At 36.8% G+C, this 27,785-nt stretch overlaps 1 protein-coding gene across 2 annotated transcripts in view; it reads left to right on the forward strand.

Moving 5' to 3' along the window:
- The first annotated feature begins 854 nt into the window (after window positions 1-854).
- Window positions 855-27,785, forward strand: part of LOC107750477 (immunoglobulin superfamily DCC subclass member 4-like) — a 34,431-nt gene continuing 7,500 nt past the window's right edge. Inside the window, exons 1-16 of one of the 2 annotated variants that reach the window (XM_016565845.1) lie at window positions 855-1,007; window positions 5,909-6,040; window positions 8,404-8,556; window positions 10,283-10,693; window positions 12,145-12,309; window positions 14,060-14,197; window positions 15,669-15,833; window positions 17,134-17,355; window positions 18,046-18,144; window positions 18,247-18,430; window positions 19,282-19,409; window positions 21,683-21,853; window positions 21,962-22,096; window positions 23,515-23,617; window positions 26,297-26,519; window positions 26,707-26,835. In XM_016565845.1, the coding sequence (XP_016421331.1) occupies window positions 968-1,007; window positions 5,909-6,040; window positions 8,404-8,556; window positions 10,283-10,693; window positions 12,145-12,309; window positions 14,060-14,197; window positions 15,669-15,833; window positions 17,134-17,355; window positions 18,046-18,144; window positions 18,247-18,430; window positions 19,282-19,409; window positions 21,683-21,853; window positions 21,962-22,096; window positions 23,515-23,617; window positions 26,297-26,519; window positions 26,707-26,835 (2,598 nt within the window). In that variant the 5' untranslated portion in view covers window positions 855-967. The remainder of the gene's footprint in view (window positions 1,008-5,908; window positions 6,041-8,403; window positions 8,557-10,282; window positions 10,694-12,144; window positions 12,310-14,059; window positions 14,198-15,668; window positions 15,834-17,133; window positions 17,356-18,045; window positions 18,145-18,246; window positions 18,431-19,281; window positions 19,410-21,682; window positions 21,854-21,961; window positions 22,097-23,514; window positions 23,618-26,296; window positions 26,520-26,706; window positions 26,836-27,785) is intronic. The other variant, XM_016565846.1, reaches the window with a different exon arrangement.

Below are 27,785 nucleotides of genomic sequence, written 5' to 3' on the forward strand. Positions count from 1 at the left end.
CACCCGATTTCAACCCGTTCGCACTCATAGGTGGACGAATTCACCCAACCTTGGTCTTTGTGGCCTTTCTGCCAGAGTGTCTAGCTCTTGGGGATGAGTCTACAAGATTAATGGTGTATAGTATCGGTCCTGAATGAAAAGGGGATTTGAAAGCGGTCTCTGGGGAGATAGATGACTATGGAATGAATATTAGTGAAATCTAACCTCGCCACCACAAACAGAGAGAGAAAGAGCAAGTGAAAGAGAGGAATTGACTTTTGAAGATACAAGCTGCCATATTGGTTTGTTCTCCTACATCTGTAGACTAGACTCTTTTCTCTGCTATTTTTCACTCCCCCGCTATGTTATTTCTGCAGTATGGTTCGTGTTTGTGTATAGTGCCTCTTTATATGTTGTTCTAAGCCAGTGGTCGCCAACCCGTCGATCGCGATCGACTGGTAGATCTTTATCACTGTCCCAGTAGATCCCGAAAAAAACAGTAAAATAAGTACAAAAATGCATTACATTTATGGGGTTATATTAATGTATCACTGAAGGGAACTGTCTTGAGAAAAGTTTCGATGGCAATGGCATTTTCTTCTCCTTACAAAGCGCAGTTCTGCTTTGTTTACAGCGGTAACCAAGAAAACGCTATAGTGCTGTCGGTTCATAAGCAGTGTTGCCAAGTCCGCTGTTTTCCCGCGAAATTGGGCTACTTAACACTGTTGCCACGGGTTGTTGTATAGCGCTTCGCGCCAGAATGTATAGCAGACTGCTAGCCTCCTAAGGCTTAAAAGTAGCTTCAGTTTAGAAGAACAGCAAATAAATGCACACATATTGATGTTTTCGGGTGATTTAGAAATGCTAATACTAATCTCTTTCTCTCTCACGCAGGTACATATCTCTTCCTAATGGGGTGCTGCAGATTTTAGGGGTCACTAAAGAAGACGAAGGCTTGTACCGTTGCGTGGCCTTCAACTCTGCCCGCATGCGCTTCAGCCAAGAGGCTTCGCTCACAGTTAGCCCAGGTATAACACGAAGACCTGTTCCCAATTACCCCATCATAAATGACCTTTGATTTTTTCACGATCCATACCTCACATATACTCATATATAAGCTCCATTCACCTCATCTCTCTGACTCACACAGTAATGGACGTTCAGAAGTCAGTGATTATTCAGAGTTCAGTTCTGACTGTTGGAATTAAACGGTGTGTTTTGCTATCCAGGTGCACTGTATGAAAAAAATCTATAGAAAAATGGGTATTGACTTTTTTCAGTTAAGTTTACAGACATTTCCTTCAGCCCTTAAACACAACAGTGCAATGCGTAATTTAAATCACCTGTGAAAAATCAATACAGAAAATTCTTAACATTAACACATTACACTGGACCATATTTTTCTTAGAGTGTATCCTTTTTGTATGTGAAATGAACTTTGCTGGTTTGCCAATGTAGTTTTTAACTGCCTGTTAATCTGTTAAAGGGGCAGTTCACCCAAAAATAAAAATTCTGTCTTTAACTACTTACTCTCATGTCGTTCCAAATCCGTAAGACCTTCGTTCATCTTCGGAACACTAATTAAGATATTTTTGTTGAATTCCGAGAGCTCTCTGACCCTCCATAGACAGCAATGCAACTGCAATGTTCCCAGGTCAAGAAACGTAGTAAGGACATCGGTAAAATAGTCCATGTGACATCAGGGGTTCAACTGTAATTTTACGAAGCGACGAGAATACTTTTTGTGCGCAAAAAAAACAAACAAAAGTAACGATTTTATTCACCAATTTTTCTCCTCCTCATCCCGTCAGGTTTGGAACGACAGTAATGTAGTAATTCATGTGAGTAATTAATGACAGAATTTTCATTTTTGGGTGAACTAACCCTTTAATATCAGACTGAAATCAGATCAGAAACCTTGTTTAAAGTAAAGCTTTTAAGAAGGACTTGCAATGTGGCAGTGGCATTTTACTTGTATCATTGTTTTTTTTAGTGTTTACCAATGATAATATCTATTCTACTTCCCCCCCCAATTCACTTGGCTGACGTCACACATCACAGTCACAACATAAGGTGGTAATATACACTCACAATGTGCTGTAATGCTACCAAAATGTCATGATTCAAACCTTTATCTCCATATGGAAATCTCTGCTGGCCAGACAGTGATTCATCTTTTCTGAATCATTAAAATATTGGTGTCCGGGATACCTTAAGCTTGGAGACTGTTGCGTTAGCTATCTTTAATAACGAGCCAGAAACCAACGTAATGCTCACGTTCATAATGACAGAATTTTCATTTTTGGGTGAACTAACCCTTTAATATCAGAACTGAAATCAGATCAGAAACCTTGTTTAAAGTAAAGCCTTTAAGAAGGACTTGCAATGTGGCAGTGGCATTTTACTTGTATCATTGTTTTTTTTAGTGTTTACCAATGATAATATCTATTCTACTTCCCCCCCCCAATTCACTTGGCTGACGTCACACATCACAGTCACAACATAAGGTGGTAATATACACTCACAATGTGCTGTAATGCTACCAAAATGTCATGATTCAAACCTTTATCTCCATATGGAAATCTCTGCTGGCCAGACAGTGATTCATCTTTTCTGAATCATTAAAATATTGGTGTCCGGGATACCTTAAGCTTGGAGACTGTTGCGTTAGCCATCTTTAATAACGAGCCAGAAACCAACGTAATGCTCACGTTCAGAACTTTACTCAGGAACTGACGTCATACCCCCAGTGTCCCCCTTTTAGTCCCGTACAGCATCAACATTACACAGAAGGTTCCCTTTATACAACAGAGACTGTAGTGTACATCATGAGTTTTTAAAAGCTTACCATAAATGTTGCTGTTGAGATAGTATTCCCAATTGAAAAGAGTGGAGGCCGGAAACAGCATTCATTACATGGCAGGTTAACAAGCAGATTGCTTTACTGTGATGAATGACCAGATTTCTAAACACTGAATTGTCCTGATGTGTAAAAATGAGTGGTTGTTGGTGCAAATTTTAGATTTTTGAATGAAAGTAACAGTATATTTTCATAAAACTCTGAGCAATTTTATATCAGAAGAATAATGGTAATGTGATTCCTTATGAAATGACCCCTTAAATTGTGAAAAATACCAGTTTTGTGGTTCTCCTCCAGTCTTTATGTTTGAAGTAAAGTTTGAATATCTGCAGTGGCACTTTCAATGTTGTGTGTGTATGTGTGTGTGTGTATAAGTGCCCTCTGCAGAGGTGGTCTGTGTTGCAGGCAGAATTGATTTCCTGCTGTCCTTAAGGCTGCTCGGCTGATGAAATGGAGGGGGCAAAAGGAGGGATGGAAGAGAGGAATGAGATGAGGAACAAAGACAGAGAAAGCTAGAGAGATAAAGAACTAAATGAAATAAAAGGGAGTGTGGGAAGACGAGGGAGACGGATCGGTAATGCTATGAAGTCAGTCTCAGCCTCTAACCCCCTTCACACACATTTAAATGTCCATGCTGACCTTTGCTCATTTCCATTATGTTTCTGCGTTATCAGCTAGAGACCTCAATGATTTTCTGTGTGTCTATGTGTGTGTGTGTTTTCCGTCTCACACATTCATCTTTTAAGCCATCTCTCTAATTGTTCCACATTCATCTTTCTCCTTCTTCTTCTCTTTTACTCCCATTTGCTCTTTCAACCCTTTTATTTGTATCAGTTGCTTCATAAAGCTTCTTCTCTCTCTTTATGGAGGAAAACAAAATTACTTAAGTGGTGAAAGATGTTGAAAGGGACTTCTATGTGAGCTGCTCTTCATGCATTGCTGAAGTTTGAACAATGTTTTTTGTCTGTGGAATTTCCTCAAAATTTGGTTAATAGGACTGCACCTTTACAAATAGAGATGGAACGAGAGAAAAAAAAGTAGAATGAGAAAAAAGGAGAAGTTATAGATTCACTGAACACAATTGCTATTTATTCGTTTATTTATCTGTCTGTCATCTTATTGTTTTTCTTTTATTATTAAATTAGCAAAGAATTGAAGAACCCCAAGCAGCTTTTCAATCATGACAGGAGAAGGACGTAGAGCAACACTGGCTGCTAGATATGTTTTCACATCACTGTCTGCAAGTCTGTGACTAAATATGTATTATCCCAGTATGTTTTCTGTACGCTTTTCTTCACCATGGTGACACTGTGTGTCTGCGTGTATATGTAGACATCTTATGTAATGAAAATGGCCTTTATTGTTACATAAACACTTCAGTCGTTCATGTAAGTCGTTCTTATGTTACTTGTTGTCTAACTTACCTTTTAATGTGTTGTTCTATTTTTACATACATCCTCTGCTTTGTTAATATGTCATATTTTCAGTCATGCTGATAAAATCATGCTGAATTGAGAGAAAGACAGATTAAAAGAGAGCAGTCTTCACCTTGAGGAAATCGTAGTTTTGCTTTGTGAATGCAATGCATCTTTTGCCCCTGAGACCAGACCGCTCAAGTACACAGTATCAGTCTTTATGAGTGTGTGCGAAGCAGGTATCTCATCTCACTGCAATGGGAAGCTGTAGTTTGGCTCACCAGCATTCTGCTTGATACTGAATATTTTGTTAAACACTCACTTAATCTTAAAAAAGCCTTATAAGCAAACTTTTGCTGTTCTTCAAGTGGGTCTTTGTGGTCTGCTGTTCTCAGTATCGGGGTTTGTTTTAACCACAGGAGCACGTCCACTGGTGTACCTGCTTAAATACAGACACACACACTCACATTGCTTTTACACGGTGCACCCTATAGCCTCAGAAATCTGACCTATTTTAAATCCCTGTGCTCTCCTGCATATGTGATTGCTGCTGTATGTAATCAGAGTGATTAATTTATGACCGTCATACTGTATCCATAGCTGCACGCTTATGTTTTACTTCATTATGATCTGTGGGTGTGTCTACTGAATTCATATGGGCTCTTATGAGGCCACAGGAACAGGCCTTTACCACTGAATCTATAGTTTATAGTCAAATAGTATTTATAGACCACATTTAAACACAATCAATGTCGACCCAAAAGTGTATATATATATATATATATACACACACACACAACATAATATACACACTACCGTTTGGAGTTTTTATATTAATTTTTTTATATATATTTTTGAAAAAAGCTTGTTTTTGTTTGATTAAAAATACAGTAAAACATGAATATTGAGAAATATTATTATAATTTTAAATGTTATATTTTAATGTATTTAATGTGTTTTATATTTTAATGTATTTAATAAGTATTTAATATGTATTTTAAAATGTAATATATTCCTGTGACGGAAAAGCTGAATTTTTAGCAGCTTACTGATGCTGATTTTGTGCTCAAGCAACATTTCTTATTAATATAAATGTTAAAAACAGTTGCTGTTTAATATTTTTGTGAAAATTGTGATAAATATTTTTCATGATTATTTGATAGAAAGAATGAAATAGAATAGAAAGTTCAAAAGAACAGCATTTATTTGAAATAGAAACCTTTTGTAGCATTATAAATATCTTTACTGTCACTTCTGATCAATTTAATGCACCTTGGCTGAATAAAATTATTAATTTTAAATAATTAAATATATATATTTTTAATAATGTTACTTTAAATATATATTTTATTTATATGTGACAGCTGCAACCCATATAAATGACACCTATCCTCTTTGGCCTTAAGGTTCTCCTGTCTTTCATTGTCTCAATCTCTTCATTACACTCTGTTTCATTTCTCTTTCCTCCTCATCTCAATCCTATCTCGCTCTATCTGTCTTTCTCACTACCTGTGAGCAAAAGAGGAAACAGTGTCCTCTGTCAGGTCAGTTGCTTCATCTAATGCTGCTTTCACTCAAGCAAACCCCTGTGCCTGATGGTGAACACTCTCTTGTTCCGTACACAAACACACACTTATAATCTGTGTCTCTGTAGGTCTGTCTCAGGAGAGTGAGGTCGTGATTGTGGCTCCACCACGGAACTCTACGGTGGTCATGGGTCGTCCGGCTGTGATGGAGTGCATGGCTCAGGGTGAACCCAAACCTTTCGTATCATGGAGCAGACAGGGTAAGACACAAACACTAATATATTACAAACACACACATCTGTAGCCCGGTCTACGGTAACAGACTGAAAGTGCTGCTGTTGACAGATCTAGGCTAACTGACAAGTTGAAGGTTTTTAGGAGTCTGCACATGTACCTGGCCTGTATATTGTGCCTGAACTTGGCCCATAAACAAGAACATGTCACCCCACCTGATCGGTATCGTCCAATCAGGATTGAATATGTCAAATTAAGATTTAAGAACCCCAAACCAAAAATAGCTGTGGACCAAGGTGCACAATATAGATTTAAATGGGTCATATGATGCTGCTAAAAAGAACATTATTTTGTGTATTTGGTGTAATGAAATGTGTTTATGCGGTTTAAAGTTAAAAAAACACATTATTTTCCACATACTGTACATTATTGTTTCTCCTCTATGCCCCGCCTTTTTGAAATGCGTCGATTTTTACAAAGCTCATCGTTCTGAAAAGCGAGGTGTGCTGTGATTGGCCAGCTATCCAGTGCGTTGTGATTGACCGAATACCTCAAGCGTGTGACGGAAATGTTACGCCCCTTACCATACTGTGATGCCGTGTCCCGGAGCGACGAGACAAAAACATTAAAACCCATTATAAACGAGGCATTTGTTGCATCCAGTGGGGACGGATTATAATGACTTATACTGCATCGCATCGCGCCACGTAAACATAAAACCCTGTCTGCATTTGTGATTGGAGAAATGACAAACTACAAGTGCTACTCTACACTGCCCAAAAAACTCGCGTTAAATATATAAAATATAAAAACTCTTAAAATATAAAAGACGTACTTACAGTCTTTGAGTCAGAACAGCCGGCATTGTAGTCTACTAAGAAAACTTCAAAAGGAAGTAAATAATCTTTTGGTTTTTCTATTTTATGTCCTGTTCCTTCTCTCACAAATGCTTATTGTTTTTTCCAACACACATTTGATGAATCAAAGTGGCCAATGCATAATGTAATCCATCATTTATTTTTGGGTTTATGAATGTGTATGTACGTATATATGTGTGTGCTGGAAAAAGAGATATCATATGACCCCTTTAAATAGGAGTCGGAGAGCCTAGTAAGTTCAAACCCCGACAGGTTCAAAATCTTTAAACAAGTATTGCTGTGCCTTTGAATAAAGCACTTGAACCCCTGGTTGATTAGCAGACGTTGTGCTTGTAATACGTGCATTGTTGTATTGGATAAAAGTGTCAGCTGAATGACCGAAATGTAATTAGTGCTGTGTTCACTGTCAACTTTTGAGTGCTTACATAGGAAAATGTAAATGAAGCACACAAATTGTGATTTATAGGTGAGCTTATATGTTTGGTTTATAGACACGTGGCTTTGCTGCAGCAGACACCCCAACTACACACCCGCCCTTCACCCCCACTGTTACTGCCTCCATCCAGGTTCATTACGGACCTCATTTTGTCCTCTTTCCCCCACAATAATGCCAAGACTGTATAACTGAGAGCATTATTCTCATTAGGTTTCATGAAAAATTAACAAGATGTTGTAAAAATTCATGAGGTGTCTTTTTTCTTTGTTTGAGCGCTAATATGGCAGCTGCAGACGGTCAGTGTCTAGGAATCGTTAATGCACGCTGTACCAAGTGCTCCAGTGCTGTACTGACCTCTGCTGGTTCATGATGTGCATTGCACAGCATTATAGTTCAAAATGAGAAATTTGCATCATTTTTGACCCTCATGCTGCTTCAGACACAAAAGACTTCCTTTCTTTCTGGCATGGGTTACAGAATGAGAAATGTTGTATGGACACTGCTGATGTTTGCATCCTTTATTGGAATATTAAAGCGGTAACACTTTATTTTAAGGTGTCCTTGTTACACGTTACATGTACTTATTATTATAAAAACAAGAAATTATGCATAATTACATGCAAGTAATCCTAAACCACACCCTAATCCTAACCCTAACCATATAGTAAGTGCATGTAGTAGATTAATATTACTTAGTGCTTAAGTGAATAATTACTTTAATAAATACCTTAAAATAAAGTGTAGCCATTAAATCTTTGGCGCTATTCATTGTTTTTGCATTTGGAACAACATGAGGGTGAGTAATTGATGACAGAATTAAATGTTGTTATTCGTTTCTTTAAAAACGTAACATTTTTGTTAATGTTTTTTAATTTAATTTTTATTAATAGTACATGAGACTTGGATCCACCTAGTGACATGGTTAAATCCTTAAAAAAGTCCTATTTTTCATATTGACAGCTGTATACTTCAAATTTGAAATGTCCCTGCTTGCTCAGTCTTGATTAATCAATTTTTCATTTTCTTTTTCATTTTTTGCCTTCTTTTTACACAACCACTCCTTTGGGATGCATAGATGGGAAGTCTATAGCTACAGATGTGGTTGTCTTGGCAACCAACCTAGTGATTCCTGACACCCGCAGTCACCATGCTGGAGTGTATGTGTGTCGTGCCAACAAACCCAAGACCAGAGATTTCGTCTCATCTCCCGCTGAACTTCGAGTTCTGGGTAATAGTGTGTTTTCCTTTTAATGGATCCTGCATATTCTGAATAAATACTGGATACATTACTGAGTGATTGTAAATGCAACAAAATATACAATGAGTCTTACTGATTCAGAATCAGTGATTCCAACATATGGGAAGCTGTATATCTTATTTATCAAGCACAAAAAAATTAATTGGCTAGTAGTTTTAATGGCCGTTAGGTTTTCAATATTTGTTCAAAAACTGTATGGTTGCCAGTTTCTTTTCCCCTGCATTATAAAATATATTATAAAATCCCCTCGTCACCATGATTAAAATCAATAAGCTTTCTGGTAAAAAAAAACAAAACAGATGGTTGCTGACCTGGCTGACTGGATGTAAAATTCATAGACGGTATATATAAATGGTATACATACATACACACACACACACACACACACCATGGTAGCAAAACCATTATGACAGTACTATTGTTTATTAGTTTAGGTAGTACTTCCTGTATTTGTGTTTGTCCAAAACAGATGCAAATTTTAGCAAGGAAGAAGATACGCATACATACATATTGTCCATGCGCAATGAAAAAAAACAATAAATGGTCACTGGAAGAATCACAAGGATCTGAACTGCACATTTAAGTGATTCCATTGCTAAACGCTATCTAATGAGGTTGTTTGAACAACAGCTCCAACTGTGTGTTGTGGTCAGACCATAGAGGAACTTTGTGGCCATGCATACACTAAATGCAGTGCATACACTGACTGATCTTTTGATCTGGCTAGGTGCTTGGTAAATGAAGAAATTTCATAAGGAAAACTTATTTTAGAAGCAATCTCAACCAAAAACATAAAACAGACAAGAAATGTTCTGCATGGAAGTATTGTATAATTATTCCTCCCAAAAATATGCTCCAACCTTTACAGCAAGAAGCTTTTTTTACGCACTAGGGGAGGCTTCATTTAATTGATGCCCATCTGTTTTGCAGGGGAAAAATAGTAGTAGATATATTTTTTTTGTCCTTGAGAAATTATGTTAAAGTAAGTTTATAGCTTCCTGACATATTAGAGCCTACAATATGACTCATTTTATGGGTGTAATGGAGTGGTTTTTGCCCATTGGTTGATTTACACATGATTTCTGTAACACTTATTCTGTATCACCTGTAGTTAATACAATAGCTAATATGAACTTGCAATAAACAATAAATTAATCTTAGTGTTCATTTCTATATACACATTTTTTAAGTTTAACTTTTTAAGTTAACTTTAACGTAAGTTAAAGGAATAATTTACTCAAAAATTTTAATTTGCTGAAAATTCACTCGCCCTCAGGCCGTCCAAGATGTAAGGTGAATTTGTTTCTTTATCTGAACAGATTTGGATGATTTCTGCAGTCAGAATATGAGTTCAAACATCTAATAAAAACAGAAATGGAGGAGTGGACTGAGTGTGGATTACTTGTAGATTATTGTGATGTATTTATCAGATGTTTGAACTCTCATTCTGACGGCACCCATTCACTGCAGAGGATCTATTGGTCAGCAAGTGATGTAATGGTAAATTTCTCCAAATCTGTTCTGATGAACCAACTCATGTACATTTTGGATGGCCTGAGGGTGAGTACATTTTAAAATAGTACATTTATATTAACATTAACCAACATTATTAAGTTGTAGCTCACGGTACCTAATGCATTAATAAGTTATATCTCCACTTTTCCCACTGTCTTTTTTTCCAATTCATTTTGCCCAGCTCCACCAGTCATCTTCCAGCCCCCAGAGGCGGTGTCCTTGTCCCGGGGGAATACAGCTCGGTTTGTGTGTAATAGTTCTGGTGACCCTCCCCCTGCTCTGCGCTGGCTGAAGAATGGAGAACCGGTCCAGTCTAATGCCCGGGTTAAGACTCAGAACCCTGGAGTTCTGCTCATCAACCAGCTGCGGCTGGACGATGCGGGATACTACCAGTGTATTGCTGCCAACAGCCTGGGCACCGCCTGTGCCACTGCCAAACTGTCCGTCATCGTGAGGGAGGGTCTGCCTAGCCCTCCTCGTCATGTGTCGGCCATACCCCACTCTAGCACTTCTGCCCTGCTCACCTGGGACCCACCTGAACATAATAGTGACCAGATCATTGGCTTTTCAGTACACTACCAATGCACAGCAGGTGAGAGAAAGTGTGTTTTTATGTATTTAAAATTTCAGAATGGGGAGTAAAGAAATACCATTCTGTTGCCTAATGGTGAGATAATTTATAATGTTGTAACATATCAATTAATATTTATAAAATACTAATGCAAAATGCATAATGTATATTTAAAGGGTTAGTTCACCCAAAAAAAAAAAAATGTTGTCATTAATTACTCAACCTCATGTCGTTCCAACCCTGTTCATCTTCAGAACACAAATTAAGATATTGGTAATGAAATCCGAGAGCTTTCTGACCCTGCATAGACAGCAACGCAACTGAAATGTTCCCAGGCACAAAAACGTATTAAGGACATCTATAAAACAGTCCATGTGACATAATCATAATTTTACGAAGCTTTGTGCTACTCTCGTTAATGGCGGAGGATGGTGACGTGGAAGAGAAGAATTGTTGAATAAAATTTTTTTTTTTTTTTAATGCACACAAAAAGTATTCTTGTAGCTTCATTAAATTACGGTTGAACCACTGATGCCACATGGACTATTTTAACGATATCCTTACTACATTTCTGGGTCTAGGAACATTTCAGTTACATTACTGTCAATGCTTGGTCAGAAAGCTCTCAGATTTCATCAAAATTTTTTTTTTTTTAATGCACACAAAAAGTATTCTTGTAGCTTCATTAAATTACGGTTGAACCACTGATGCCACATGGACTATTTTAACGATATCCTTACTACATTTCTGGGTCTAGGAACATTTCAGTTACATTACTGTCAATGCTTGGTCAGAAAGCTCTCAGATTTCATCAAAAATATCTTAATTTGTTAACAAAGGTCTTAAAGGTTTGGAAAGACACAAGGGTGAGTAATTAATGACAGAATTTTCATTTTTGGGTGAACTAACCCTTCAACTACACATTGCCATATAGTCAATAATTATACTAAGTTGAAGAACTAAAATGACTAAAACTATACTACAAATAAATTATAGTATAGCAAAATAATAAAATAAAAATTACAAAAGCACAAAAAATAAACTGAAAACTGGAAATGTGATAAGTGAAATGTGAAATAAACTGATAAATGCTATAATAGTATAGAAATAATACTATAATAACACTGGTTTAATTTTAAAGAACGTTAATTTGTTCTTAAATTTAAAAAACAACTTTCTGTGAGCACTTTCCTGTTTTGTCCCTGTTTGACCTGCAGTGTTTCTCATTACACTGAGTGTAGCCAGCTTAAGTGGATCAGTCCACAGAGAAAAATCCTGTCTCATTACTTTACCGAAGCCAATCCACTTCATAGATCGTGGCTGTACAGAACCACAAGCCATATGTACGGTCCGGCTGTTATTGATGGGGTCACGCTTCCTTCATTTAGAAACACATACACCTTGTGTCAGAAAAAATATTTTGGCTAAGATCAAATGTTTAAAAAGCAAATGCACTATTTATGTGTTGACAGGCTCAGACAACATGGAGTATCAGTTTGCAGTGAATAACGACACAACAGAGCTGCACGTAAAGGAGCTGCTCCCTCACACAGCCTACACCTTCTATGTAGTGGCCTACTCGCCCATGGGTGCCAGCCGCCCGTCACAGCCCGTTACAGTGGAGACGCTAGAGGACGGTGAGCACTGACTGATGGGGAGAGGTCAGGTTTTAAAGAAATAGTTCACCCAAAAATGAAAACCTGGTCATCTTTTACTCACCCTCATGTCATTCCAAATCTGTATAAGTTTCTTTCTTATGTTGAACACAAAAGAAGATATTTTGAAAAATGTTGAAGTGCCACACAGTTGTTGGTCTCCATTGACTTCCATAGGGAAAGAAATACTATGGAAGTCAATGGGGACCATCAACTGTTTGATTACCAGCATTCTTCAAAATACCTTCTTTTATGTTCAACATAAGATAGAGTAAATGATGACAACATTTTCATTTTTGGGTGAATTATTCCTTTAAATGCAAAGCAATGTGGATTGACTAATTGGCACAAAAGCACGCTTGGTTTTCTGCCTTACTAAAGGTTCACAAGCTATGGTCAGAATAGCATGCTATCATACACTCTAAAAAATGCTGGGTTAAATAGGGACAAACCCAGCTATTGGGTTGTTTTGACCCAGTGGTTGGGTTGTTTTGATCCCAACCGCTATGATATGTACTGTATGCTGTGTACAATCTGCATGGTTTATGCATGGAATACATGAACAGCTTATTAATAACTATTATGTAACACCTCACATGCTGTAAATGCTGTATGCAATGTGCTAGACTTAACCATTGTTTTTAGTGCAATTTTAATCGCAATGCTAGTAATTTGAAAGATGGAATCAAATATTCAGAGATGGAATGACAATGGCAAAATGGCAAACTCACAGCATTTCTGAAACGAACAGATTGCTATTTCATTTGGTGCTATCCACAATTTTTTTTTACATAAGAGAACATAGCTGGCGCTGCCAATTTTTAATTGAATGTGCAAGATTTTCAATGCCAGCCACTTCCAATTATTTTAGCTGTACAAAAAACTGCCTGTTAGGCTGCTTGATGTTGCAGACTCCTATTTGTATTTTAATTTATTACCATAATCGTAAATGCACTGGTTTGTAGTGCAAATAGTTTTACTGTTTGCTGCACTTTTTATTCTTCTGGTTATTTACCTGTAGCACCTGATGAATAGGAAGTGTAGCACATTTACAGAAAATAGCCTAATTTTGTGTAGCAAAATGAGGTTGATATATAATAGCAATTTTCGTTCATATGGGTGCCCTCTGGTGGCCAGAGAAAAATAAATGACCTCTCTGTGCAATAGACACTAGGTGAATGTGCATACTGTTGCACTATTCTGTGCCACTTTGAAGTATTAATAGTGATTTTGTGCTTCTTTGGGATGGCACAATAAAGTGACGTTCACTTGCAGAACGCAAGCTTCTAGAGGGCACATAAGTCTGAAGTAATGAATTTAGTTAAAGGGGTGCAGAGCCAGTGGTGGTTTTGTAGGCAAACATCAATGCCTTGAATTTTATGCGAGCAGCTGTTGGTAACCAGTGCAAATTGATAAACAGAGTTGTGACGTGCATTCTTTTTGGCTCATTAAAAATGTGTCTTGCTGCCACGTTCTGGATTAATTGTAAAGGTTTGATAGAACTGGCTGGAAGACCTGCCAAGAGAGCATTGCAATAGTCCAGCCTGGACAGAACAAGAGCTTGAACAAGGAGTTGTGAAGCATGTTCCAAAAGAAAGGGCGTGATCTAATAACCTTATAAAAGGAATACACTAGACGACAGAGTACGTAGCGCATAGTATAAATGCATAGTGTGTAGTACATAATTTAGGGCATGTTTTGTAAATCTTTGTTTGCTTTGTGTTCTCTGCAGTTCCCAGCGCTTCTCCACAGCTGTCCCTGCTGAGCACATCTCCCACTGACATCAGAGCCATGTGGCTGCCTCTGTCCTCACAGCTGAGCCGCGGAGCCATCACACGCTACCGCATTGACTACAGAGCGCTGGAGCAGGGTAAGACAGCGCCACCTTGTGTTCTTGTTAGCCCTGTAAAGCCTGACATATGAATTAATAGTCAGACAAATCACATTTTTTGAAATGGAAGAATTTATTAAACCTTTACAAAAAATAGTAAAAAAAAAAAACTAAAAAAAGGTTTACATATGTGTTTTTGTTGAGTATCATATTTGATACATCAGGCTTTTATGGCTAATATAGCACAAAAAAAAAACATAGACTTTGTTCAAAGGCTCAAAAAATGCAATTTTGTGCAGCTGCTGATATATATATATATAGTCAGAAATAAGATACAATTTTGATTCTTATGTAAATCAGTGAGATCATAACAGTATAATAGACAGTATAATATCATTCTCTCTCTCTCGCTCTCTCTCTCTCTCTCTCTCTACAAGTAACTCTTAGGATATTTAAATGCTTAGTTTTATGATCATTTATTTTGTAGTGGGGGCACAGTAAAAAGACATGTGTACCATGACCTTAAGGAGGCGTTTTTAGAATTAAACTAATGCCGAGTTCACACTGCACGATTTTAGCCCGATTTTTCACTCGCCGACAGGTTTTGTTCCCTGCATCGCCGTCCTGCATAATCTGTTTTTCTTTTTCTCCTTGTAGCTGGAAATCAGCTCACAGACAATTTGCGGGCTATATATATTTTTTTTAATAATTCCAGTCTCGCTCGAAAACTCCGGTCTGACGCACGCGGGTTCTCGCGTTATTTCCTTATCACTTCTCGCGTGTGTTTTGTTGTGAAACGTAGTTTGCGGACCAGACAGAGCTGTCGGCGATTGTTCCTATTGTGAAGTCATGCAATGTGAAACCCCCTGTCGCCGATCCATCGTGCAATGTGAACACAGCAGCAACTGAATGATACCCCAGATGTGACTGTCACGCAGTGTGAAAACAACGGCGATCCGACGAGTTTGAAAATCTTGCAGTGTGAACTCGGCATAAAAGGCCTTTTACTTGCTAAAAAGTACAACCTATCAATCAGACGACAAAGGTATGTAGTAGATTGTATACAACAGGTATTTCAGCAAAGTTTTGATCATGTTGAAAATTTGGAGGCCTTTGAAATTTGCATATAAAATATGATACAGTAGAATTTATAGGGTTAAGATGTGACCTTGACCTTGAAACATGATAAATACATGTTGGCTGCTGAATTCGTGTGTGCATTATCTGTAGTCGCTAGTAGGGCAGCAGGCATGTCTGGGGTATTTTGAGCTGAATGACAAAGACATGGCTGATTGCTCCTGCTCTGTTAGAGCTCTGGATGCTTAATGAACAGCAATAAAGGTGGAACAAAAGACAGATTCGGTCTGATGGCCTGTGTCGCAGAATGAGAGACAGAAGCAAACTCAATTCAGACATTCATTGTTCGTGCTTCTTTATCAGCCAGCTGCAGAAATGATTTTCACTGGCATACATATTTTCTGGCACGTGTTTGTGTGTGTGTGCCCTCCAGTGGATCACATCTACTCTGTGGAAGTGGGTGGGAATGAGACGCAGGTGACTCTAAGGGATCTGAAACCAAATCAAACGTACCAGCTCCGGATTGCGGCGGGAACGCGAGCTGGGTTCAGTCAGTCTTCTGAGTGGGCCTCGCACCACACACCAAACCTTACTCAGGGTGAGTAAACACAGAAACACGCACACATAAGCAAATGCACTATATGCATACTGATACCAGTTTCAACTCGCACAAGGTTAAACTTATATGCAGTGGTGCCTCCAAGGGGCGGCCGGTGGGCCGTTGATCCCCTAAAACAACACTGACCACCCCACTGGTCTCGCAATCACCAAGATTGTATACATTTTTGGTTAACTTCAGATTTTCTAGTGATTTAAATAGTGATTTTCTAGTGATGTCTACATGTACTGTATAATCAGACATGGCCCAAAAATAAAAAAAACTCAAGTAAGCATATGTCACCACATGCTTTATGCTAGTAATTTTTTGTGTGTAGTTTAGATCTTGTCTGCCCTGGAACAAAGTTCAAATCTATGGTCAAGTACAAAGTCCTAAATGCACTACTGTTTAACGCTGCATTTTATAAAAATCTGATAAAATAATTACAGTAAAAACAGTAATATTGTGAAATGTTATTACAAGATAAAAATGTAAATGTATTCTTGTGATGGTAAAGCTGAATTTTACTCCAGTCTTCAGTATGCTGCTTTGTTGCTCAAGAATAATTTCTTGTTATTATCAGTGTTGAAAACATTTGTGCTGCTTAATATTTTTGTGGAAATTGTCATATAGAAAGTTTAAAAAACTGCCACTTATTTAAAAATAAGAATCTTTTGTAACATTATAAATTTATTTGTTGTCCCTTTTGGTCAATATAATGTATCACTGCTAAATAAAAGTATTATTATTATTTTTTGCCAAAAACCATATTGTACCCAAACTTTTGAATGCTAATGGATGTTATGCTAATTTTAGTATAAAATCTGATAATGAATATGTGTATCTTCTGTTCAATCCATAGCCATTTTGAATTATTTATTATTTGAATTATTTTATTTAATTATATTTTTAAATTATTTAATTCATATTATCTTCATTTTAATTATTTTAATTTTGTCTTAAAAAATTAAATCAAGTAAATTATTTTTAAGCTAAATTATTAGGACTTTCTCATTTTTAGCTGTTTCCCAAGGTCTATTCTTAAAGCTTACACGGGAGGTTAAACGTAGGAAAATAAAAAAATCTAATAATTCTGATCCACATGAATTATTGTAGTTGGATAAGCTTGCAGGCTTCTTTTTGGTTGTTTAAAATACTAGTTTAATTTGTATGCAATTTTCAGCATCCTTCATTAAAACTGTCCTGGAGGCGCCACTGCTTATGTACTGCCCTGCCAGCATGCTCACACAAAATACACACCGCCGTTCTCACTGTTGTCTCCCTCTGTTGTTTTTCCCAGTGCTCTTTGCTCCCACTGAGCTCAAAGTGAGAGCCAAAATGCATTCCCTCAATGTCACATGGCAGCCGCCACCCAATCATACTCAGATCACCGGTTATAAGCTTTCCTGGCGGGAATTGGATGGAGAGGAGCTGCCCAATGAGGAGAAGCCTATGATCAATGAGAGGATTCAACAGATCAAACTGAGGAAGAGAGTTAAACACCATGAGGTCACAGGCCTTGGTGAGAGCTGAGCAGTAACTTCATTCACATAAACTATACTCTCACACACAAATATACTTGAAACTGCATTTCTAATATAATAGCCACATTTACACAGCAGCTCCTTTGATGCTAAATGCAGGTACTGTATTTTTGGATGTGCTTAGTGGATAGTGACTCTCTGTCACTGTCAGCCGTTATAAAAGGATCTGAGAAAGGAAAAACTGAAGATCAGCTTTGGCTGTATTGGCTGTTTGCCCATGACTTCAGACAGTATTTTTCATGCAATTCTTGCTCAAGAGACCAGTCTACACCAGGGTTAATATAGTTAACTGAAACTAAAGCCATAAAAAATAACTTTCATTGCTTGAAATAAACGAAATGTTAATTAAAATAAAATATATAAAATAAACTTCAGCTAGTTGCCAAAGCAGTATTTTTCATTTTCATTTAGCACTTAAATTACTACAACTAAAACTGAAATATGCTTCAAAAAACTATACAGTATATAAAAAAAAAATTTAAATGACAAAATTACTAAAACTTTCACTAAAATGAAAATTATACAAAAAATATTCTAATTATTATTATATATCAGTTATTCATCTTATTGATACTAAAATAACACTGGCCTACACCAGCATGAATGCAAAGTATGCGCAATGTTTTCCAGTATGAGCATGTGAAGTTTTATTTGCCTGATTGTTTCAGCTCCTGATCAGCTGTATGAGGTGAAAGTTTGGGCGTTTAATAAACAGACTGAGGGTTATGCTGCTGTCTGGAAGGGCAGAACAGAGAAGCTCACACGAGGTGCGTGTGGTTGTGATGAGATCAAATCATATATTGCTGTCCTGTAGATTTAAATCGCACTAAATTTGTGTGTGTGTGTGTGTGTGTGTGTCGTTTTCTTAGTGCGGACGACAGACTCTCTCCCACCATTGCCACCCATCAGCGTCAGAGCTCGTGCAAACAGTTCCACCTCTATCTGGCTCCGCTGGGAGAAACCGCACTTTAGCAATGTGCGAATCATCAACTACACTATACGCTGCAGCCCTGCAGGAATACGCAATGCATCGCTGGTCTCATACTATACCAGGTACCAGGCATATACACAATAATGGTCATGTATAGACAGATTATAAACAATCATTGTGAAATAAAGACTAAAGGCACACATACATCATCGCACGCTCACTTGCTCAGTCATTTTCTTACCCAAGCATTCATTCATCCAGCAATTATTTGCCAATCTTTGGCGTTTTTGAAATTGATCAGAATTTATCATTAATAATAGAATATAATAATTTTTTTGAATTTTAAGTAAATATTGTAAGTTAATTCCTATCATTTTCTCTCTATATATGAATGATATTTTTATGATATTTTTCTCTATATATGCTATATGACTGATCAAAAATTAATCAAAAGTGACAGTAAAGACATTTATAATGTTACTAAATATTCTATTCGTCAAAGAATCCTGGAAAAAAAAAATACTGTATATCACAGTTTACACAAAAAAATATTAAGCAGCACAACTGTTTTCAATAACAACAAATGTTTCTAGAGGCACCTAATCAGCATATTAGAATGATTTCAGATGGATCATGTGACACTGAAGGCTAGAGTAATGATGCTGAAAATTCAGCTTTGCCATCACAGGGATAAATTACATTTCACAATATATTAAAGCAAATTAGTTTTTAATTTATTTCTGTTTATTTTTCTAATTGTAATAATATTGCGAAATATGATTGTTTTACTGTGTTTTTAATCAAATAAATGCAGCCTTGGTAAACATAAGAGACTTCATTCAAAAACATTCAATTTTCCCCCAAACTTTTGACTGATTTATTTAAGCCACGCTGCTCTAGATAGCACTAATTGACTCCTTTATCAGTCAACCGGTCCTCTTACTGCATTTTTCTGTACCTCACTGTATTTCAGCTCTTCTCAGGAGATTTTTCTGGAATCACTAAAGCCCTTCACCAGCTATGAAATTGCTGTGCAGTCTAAGGGAGTTGATATGAGTGGCCCTTTCAGCAGCACAGTGGAAGAGTCCACACTTCCAGACAGTGAGTACAGCCCATTTCAGTGCTGTAAAAGAGCCTTTCTACCTAATATATGGGAAAAAGAAAGTTATGTGAAGTATGAAGATGTTATATGGTCTTTATTCTCTTTTTCACACGAGTAAATCACATGGGTAAATTTGGGGGAGTTCATACTGTGTCTTGTGTTTGTTCGTGCGTGAGCGAGAGCTTTAATTATAGCGTGTACACAAGCGTGAGTGTCTTTAGGGTTTTTTTGAGTGGGAAGTGATGAATGAATTGTGAGTGTATTGCGAGTGTGTGAGTTGTGTGGCTCAGTGTGAGTCAGTGTGTTTGTGTTAGGTTAACAGTTAGGGGATTAATAGGGAGAGGTGTAAGGAGATAATTGGCTTTAATTAAAAGCCCAGATGGAATTGCCCCTCTTGTTGGCCAAGAGTCTTTCAGCTTGTCAGTCAGTCTAGCCAAGTGATGGCGGGGAGGGGCATGTTGCCACAGAGATTTAGTGTCAGACTAACTGAGAGGAGTTTTATCTACTTTTGAGGGGGGGGAGAAAAAGTGGGTACTTCAAAATGAGACCTTTCCCTCTAAAAAAACCTGATATTATACTCGTTGTATATCCCAGACCGCACATGCTGAGACCATTATAGCATCACAAACTTTTAAATGTGCTTTTTTTGGCGAACACTTTTTTCTACAAAAGGAAAACTGCATTTTTTTTGTGTTTGTGATATTTGTGTTGCATTAGCAGCCAGCACACAAAAATACAATATATCAGGCATACAATAGGGATCATCCACTCAAAGCATTGCTTTCAAAATCAAGTTTAGCATGAAACACAAAATGAGGAGTTTAGCAGAATGTTCAAGCTGCTCCTTTCCATACAATAAAAGTGGATAGTGATTTTTACTGTCAACCTTCTAAAATAGTTATATGTCATTAAAAGAGTCTATGTGACTTTGTGTGTATGTTTCTAGAAGCCATGCAGACCGAAACAGACTGAAATTTAAGTTATTTGTTGAAAACATTTTAGTGTTATAGTGTTATATTTACTGTAAATAATTTTCACTATTTGTTGAGCGTATGATTTTTTTTTAAAGTTGTGTACCTTCAAGTTTTGTTTTTCAAGGTTTATTTATTACATTTCTGTGGTCACTATTTTGTTTTGGTACTTTGCAGCAGATATCAATAAGCAGTATTTGTCACGATGTCAGTCAGTTCTCACCATGGACTACATTTCCCACAAGCCCCGCACCTGCAACTAATTAATTACACACACACCTGTTGTCCATCAGAAGCACTATAAATGTTGCTTATTGTACCGGTGTGTCAGCTAGTTTATTTATTAAATTTATTGATCCTATAAATCCCTTTGCAATTTTTAAAGCAATAAAAATCAATTATATTAGTGCATTCAGAGTACATTTACAGCAAAGTAGTCCCATGGCATTTCTGAAAGTACTGTACCGTGACATACCATGTAAAGACCACTGTGAATGCCACAGTACTTTAAAGGGGACATTGGATGCAAAATTCACGTTTACATGGTGTTTGTAAATGTGTCTTAGCAGTGTGTGGACACAACCACCCTACAATGATAAAAATCCATTCACTCCTTTTTTTTTTTTTAAATCCTCATAAAACCTAAAGAGTCTCAATTATCAAGCCATTTTGATTTTCTAAGCAGTATGACATCATACTGCTCAGGCCCCACCCACGACTGCTGACGGACCGTCCTGTATTAGAATATTTCTGCTCTCAGCCAGTTGTACGCTGTGCGCCGTTTTCTGTGAGTGACAACAATGTGTCGTAACCAATGCAGGTGTTTTGTAGTTGGATGTAAAAGTGAACATAAGAGTCTTAATTTTCTCTTGACATCAGAGCAACTGAGGACACAGTGGAGTAGTTTTGTTTTTAATGGTAATGCGCCACCAAATACACAAAAAAACAGAACAGGGGGGCGGGGTGAGCAATAGCTCATTATCATTTAAAGAGACATGAACCGAAACGGGTCGCTGTGAACAGAGCTGTTTTTGACAAGGTAAAAAGGGTGTTGTTTTACATGACCATTGAGGAATTTGGCAGACATTTCATGAAAACCCTAAAGAATCACACAAACTTGTGGAAAATTGGCATCCGATGTCCCCTTTAAGTATGAATAGTCTGAAATAATGGGTAAAGGAGTTTTTTTTTATTGTGTTTAATTCAAATGATTCAGAGCGAAAACGTTCTTAATTATTATGCTTCTCTTATACTTTTTTGGTGTCTTGTGTGTCGGGTATAAACGTGTGTTTTTATGACAGGACCCTCCTCTCCTCCTCTGGATATGCAGTTGAGTGCGCTGGACTCATACTCTGTTCTGGTGAGCTGGCGCCCTCCACTGGAGCCAAATGGTGTCATTTTGACCTACTGGATCCTCTACACTGGCAACATGAGCCATCCAGATCACCTGTGGATAAACCTCACACATGATGGTAAATCTACAAACACACACACAAACAACAAGCACATGGTGCTGTACTTCATATGAGAATTTATAATGTCTCTGATAAATCTCTCTTTGTCTCACTTTCTTTCCTTAGGTTCTGTTACCAGTGCAGAGGTCCAAGGCCTGATGAGTGGGACACGTTATTATTTTAAGATGGGGGCTTGCACTGAAGTTGGGGTGGGACCATATTCACCTGTGAAGGATGTCTATACTCCTCCAAAGAAATATGGTGTGTATGTGTATGTAAAGGTTTTCACACTATTTGTTGAGTGTATGGTTTTTTTAAGGGTGTGTACAAGGTTTATATTATGTTTCTGTGGTCACCATTTACTTGGTACTTTTGCAGTATTGCTTTGGCTAGTTTAATTAATTAATTTAATTTATAGATCCGATAAAGCATTTTATGATTTGCACTTTTCAGAGCAGCACGCCAATATCACCCTGCAGTTTTTTTGTTTTTAATTACCAGGTGACTTTTTACCTGTGATGTAAATAGATACACTATTGTTCAAAAGATTGGGGTCTGAAAGAAAAAAAAGAAAAGAAATTAATAGTTTTATTCAGCATTAAATTGATCAAAAGTAATAATAAAGAAATGTATGATGTTAAAAGATTTCTGTTTCAAATACATGGCATTCCTTATTATTTTCCTTTTATCAAAATATCTTTATTTTAATGTTTCATACTATTTCACAATATTACTGTTTTTACTGTATTTTTGATCAAATAAATTCATCCTTGTGAGCATAAGAGACTCCTTTCAAAAACTTTTTTACTGTTTTTACGGTGATAATTTGTTTTTAAGTAAACTTTATTTCACTTTAAATATAAAAGAATCAATCTCTCATAGCTACTAATTGAAACCTCAGAATCTTTACATTTATGTAATACATTTATACATTTCTGTTACATTTGCACTTGTGCCTTTGGTAGATGCTTTTATCCAAAGAGATATACATCGTATTCAAGGTATACAATCAACTGAATCAAACCCATGGCCTTGCAATACTCTTTGAGCTACAGAAAACTTGACTGATATGTGAACATTTGCTATCATAAAATGGAAGCTTATAGCTTACAAACATGAACCTGCAAATTTCACTGATTTGTGCTTGTATATATCTTCATGTCTATTTAATATTTTCTATTGCTTTGGCAAAGAAAACCCTTGTTTATAATGCCAGTTAAGTTTCTCTGAATTGGCATGAGGCGTCACAGGGTGTGTGTGTGTGTGTGTGTGTGTGTGTGTGTGTGTGTGTGTGTGTGTAGAGACTGCCATCTGCCTCTGCCCATCACTGACACTCAATTAATAGCACTCCCACAGGAAGTGTGAAGTGATTCAGTCCAGCCTCAGACACACACACCGTCTGTGGGGAGTTGGCCACAGAAAATCACACAGACTTACATACACCAGTCATATAATGACTTATAATTAATATAACACATTGTTATGCTTAAGCATGATTCAGTTGTATTGAATTACTATGAAGTTTAATTATGTATAATTACTCGCTGACTGATTTTTACAATTCTGTTCTGCATTCTCTCTCTCTCTCTCTCTCTCTTGCTATTTCCACTCTGCTGTCTTTCTTTATCTGTCTTTTCCTCCTGCCTCCTTCTCTCTCTCTCTTTATCACTCTCCTACAGAGCTGGATATCCATGCTGTGACTGGTATCATAGTTGGAGTGTGTCTTGGTCTGCTCTGCATCCTGCTCTGCATGTGTGTCAGTTTCCGCAATGGAAAAACACGGTATGCTCCTGTTTAAACTCTGTAACATCCACACATTTAGATTGCTCCATTGGTTATAAATGGTTCACCCAAAAATGAAAATTCTGTCATGATTCATCTGTATGACTTTCTTTATTGTGCGGAACAAAAATATATTTTAAAGAATGTTTCTTCTGCTTTTGTCCATACAATAAAAGTCAGTGATGTTCAAAACAACATTGGGCCAGTTTTGTTATCATTAACTAAATGATAACAAAGTTCTAACAAATTATTTTTCTGTAATTGAAATGAAGCTGAAATAAAATAAAATAAAATGTAAATAAAAATGAAAATAAAATAAAATAAAAATAAAAATGAAACATTGCCTTGACAAGTAAGTTATATAAGCAATATAGAAGTATAAAAACAAACAAATAATAAAAATGATAAAGCACATGACAAAATTAGAACTAAAATGAAAGAACTTAAACTAACATTAATATGAAGACTGAAAATATAAAAATAAAAGCTAATTCAAAACAATAATATATACTATAATAGTATGATAATAATACTAAAATAACACTGAATAGGAACTTACTGACTTATTGAACCCACTGACTCTTATTGTATGCACTAAAAAACTGGAACATTTTTTAAAATGTCTTTTCATTGTTAAATGATTTATTCCTTCAACACAGAAAAATGCTGCAACAATTACAGCTTAGGCAGAAATATGTTTTCCCTGAAGGCTTTTAATGACAAACGAGCTGCAGTGAGCCACAAAGCCTCCCCAAATTATATTCAGATTTTGAAAGTTTCAAGGACTTTTTGGATGTTCCTTCAATCTGGAATGAGACATGGGTGAATAACAACACTCAATCACACAGTGTGTGTGCAAGCGTGTGTGTGTGTCTGAAGCAGATGTGGCAGATGTGGGGTATTGAGAGCTGAATGACAGAGAGTCATGGCTGATTGCTCTTGCTCTATTAGAGCTCTTCTGGTTTAATGAACAGCCACAGAGGCAGATTGAGTCTGCTGGGCTTTTGCATTTAGAGAATGAGAGAAGCAAACTCATTTCACCTTCTTCTGAGAATTGTGGTCAGCTGCAGCGATTATTGGTTAACAGAGGCTGAATAGAGCATCGTGTCTCCATCATACACGTGTGACCTTTACGTTTCAAAGGGGGAGATTTGACAAGCTGTGTGAAGCTGGGTTAATATGCACTCGTCAGACTCTTGGCTAGGGAGCTTAGTGGTACCTCCAGCTGTGAAATTGCGACCAAGCTCATAAGATAAAATGACTGGTTCTTTAACATTCACCATGTACAGTAAATGTTAGAAGGGAAGGAGAAAAAGGCAGGTTAAATTTCTGAAAATTAGGAACATTGTGTGTCTTTGAAAGCAGTAAGATTTTTCTTGTTTTTTTGGGGGGGGGGATATTTCACAGTAGCATACACTGTTCCTGTGATTTGATCAAGTAAAATATACTTATAAGAATCTAAATGTATTTGATTACTTATTTGATTGGTGATATTACAAATCTTTTAATATCACAGATTGGAATACATTGATAATTTAACCACATCAATTTAGATTTAACAAGATCACCAAAACAACACAAAACAATACAATTCTTTTATTCATTATCATGACTATGTATACATTACCGTATATACACTGTACGCACTGCAGGTAATTTTTTTTTACATTTGCAAAAGAAGTCTTTTTTGCTTAACAAGTCTGCATTTATTTAATCAAAAATGCAGTAAACTAGTAAATGTATATTGTGAAATATTATAACTATTTAAAATAACAGTTTTATATATGTGACCCTGGACCACAAAACCAGTCTTAAGTCGCTGGGGTATATTTGTAGCAATAGCCATAAAAACATTGTATCAAAATTATCGATTTTTCTTTTATGCCAAAAATCATTAGGATATTAAGTAAAGATCATGTTCCATGAAGATATTTTGTAAATTTCCTACCGTAAATATATCAAAACTTAATTTTTGATTAGTAATATGCATTGCTAAGAACTTCATTTGGACAACTTTAAAGGCGATTTTCTCGGTATTTTGATTTTTTTGCACCCTCAGATTCCAGATATTCAAATAGTTTCTCGGCCAAAGTATCTCGTATTATCGTAGTATCTCGGCCAAATATTATCCTATCCTAACAAACCACACATCAATGGAAAGCTTGTTTATTCAGCCTTCAAATGATGTATAAATCTCAATTTCGAGAATCAGACCCTTATGACTGGTTTTGTGGTCCAGGGTCACATATATATATTTATAGGTTTAATAAGAGAACTGAGAGCTGTTACACTGTGTGCTTTGTACTGTATGTCAGGGTCTATGGTGCCTAATATATAATGTCTCTTTAAAAAGTATGAGGAAGGGCATTTGAACAGTTTGAATAGGTTATATAAATTGTTGGAAACCTTGAAAACTTCTGTGAGCTCTCATTATATGTATATATATATATATATATATATATTATACACATTTATTACCTGTTTTGAAGAGTTTTTTAAATATACTTTTGGATGCCTTTGATGTTACCCCTTATTACATTAATACCACAGAGACATACCTCAGGGACATGCATTCATGTGCTGAGGCCTTACAGAAGTGTACAGCACTTGCATTCAATTTAACATTATAAAAAAAGACAATACGTGATGCTTAATGATCACCCTCTATGTCACTTTTAGAGATGTGTCTGGTGGACTTGACTCAAGTTCTCTGAGTCCTCAGTACAGGAAGGGTGCCCGTCCAGTGCCCGCTACTGCACCTGACTGCAGTGACTGCCATGAGCTGGAAACCCTCATGCCCTCTAGTGCACAAGACCCCAACAAACCCCTCACAGACCTCACTGAGGAACAGAGTCTCATGGCTAACATAGGAGGCGCTGATGATGCCCCTGCAGAATCCAAGGTGAGCTTTGCTGTATACTGTAGTTAACTGTGCCAGCACCAACAGTACAATATTTTGATGTGCCATAGAACCATTTGCCCAACCATGCATTCTTGTTGGTCTTGGAAAAAAGATGTTGATCTATGAAAATGCTTTCATCTTTTAGTATTTTCAGTCTTTCAGTTTACTCTTTCTGCTCCAAACACAGCCAGCCTGGAATGGATCTGTTAGTCGGAACTGGGCCAATAGGATCACCAGATACAGAGATACTATAACTGAAGATTCTTCTGCTCTCATCAATGGAGCTCTTGAAGGACCACCATCAGACAACAGTAAGGTGAGCCAAAGGAGTGTCGAAACGCCTGTGAATGATGGTGTGTGACTAAGGCAGTACAGAAATACAGAAGTCGCATAACAGATTTTGGATCTTTATCTTACGAAATGTGCATTATCCTTGCACATCTGCTTGTGTGTTTATGAATGTGTGTGATGGGGGATGGGGCTGATAGATTGTGCCTCACACAGACGGGAAATGTACAGACAAAGTCATTACCATTAAGCAGACAGTGGGGAAGACACACAGCTAATTAGTATGTGACATTTGAAATGAAAAGCTGAAGTCTGCATACCATTTACCAATTACTGTCCTTCCGAAAGCTCCTCAGATATGGTGGAGCAGCAGGAAGCTAACACATAAAATTACACCGTTATCTGTCTCTCCTCCTCATAGTATCATGGTTTTATTTCCCTGTTGACATTTTTTTAAATCATTTTTTTCACTTCTTATGATGAAATAGTGCTGAACTGTACTGCACATTTTTAGTTTGTAATCATCCACCTTACAGACCCACAATGTCCAATTTTCACCCTATAATTCAGTGTTTATTTTAGACCTGTCAATTTAACACATTGATTTAGTGCAATTAATTATTGAAGAAGAAAAATGTTTTATTGAACTACAAAAAAGAACTACATTCAACTTGACATGGTGTCTTAAATAGGTGCCATTCATGGTGTAAGAAACTGGAAAAACACAACATAAATTACTGAATAATAATAATTATTATTAATATTCATATTTATTTTTGGTTAATGAAAAATTCTAAAAATTATATACACTACCATTCAAAATGTAATTTTTCATACATATAGTCCAGGTGATATGTGCAAAATTTGAGGTGATATGTTCACTTTTTCATAAACTTCTAACCTAAAAAGTTACCCCATGTGTCATCATCTTTACTGTATTTTTGCTGAGCAGTCTTTTGGGTGGCTCACCAATGTACT

The sequence above is a fragment of the Sinocyclocheilus rhinocerous genome, unplaced genomic scaffold, assembly GCF_001515625.1.
Source record: "Sinocyclocheilus rhinocerous isolate Xijiao unplaced genomic scaffold, SAMN03320098_v1.1 scaffold19, whole genome shotgun sequence".
Lineage (NCBI taxonomy): Eukaryota > Metazoa > Chordata > Actinopteri > Cypriniformes > Cyprinidae > Sinocyclocheilus > Sinocyclocheilus rhinocerous.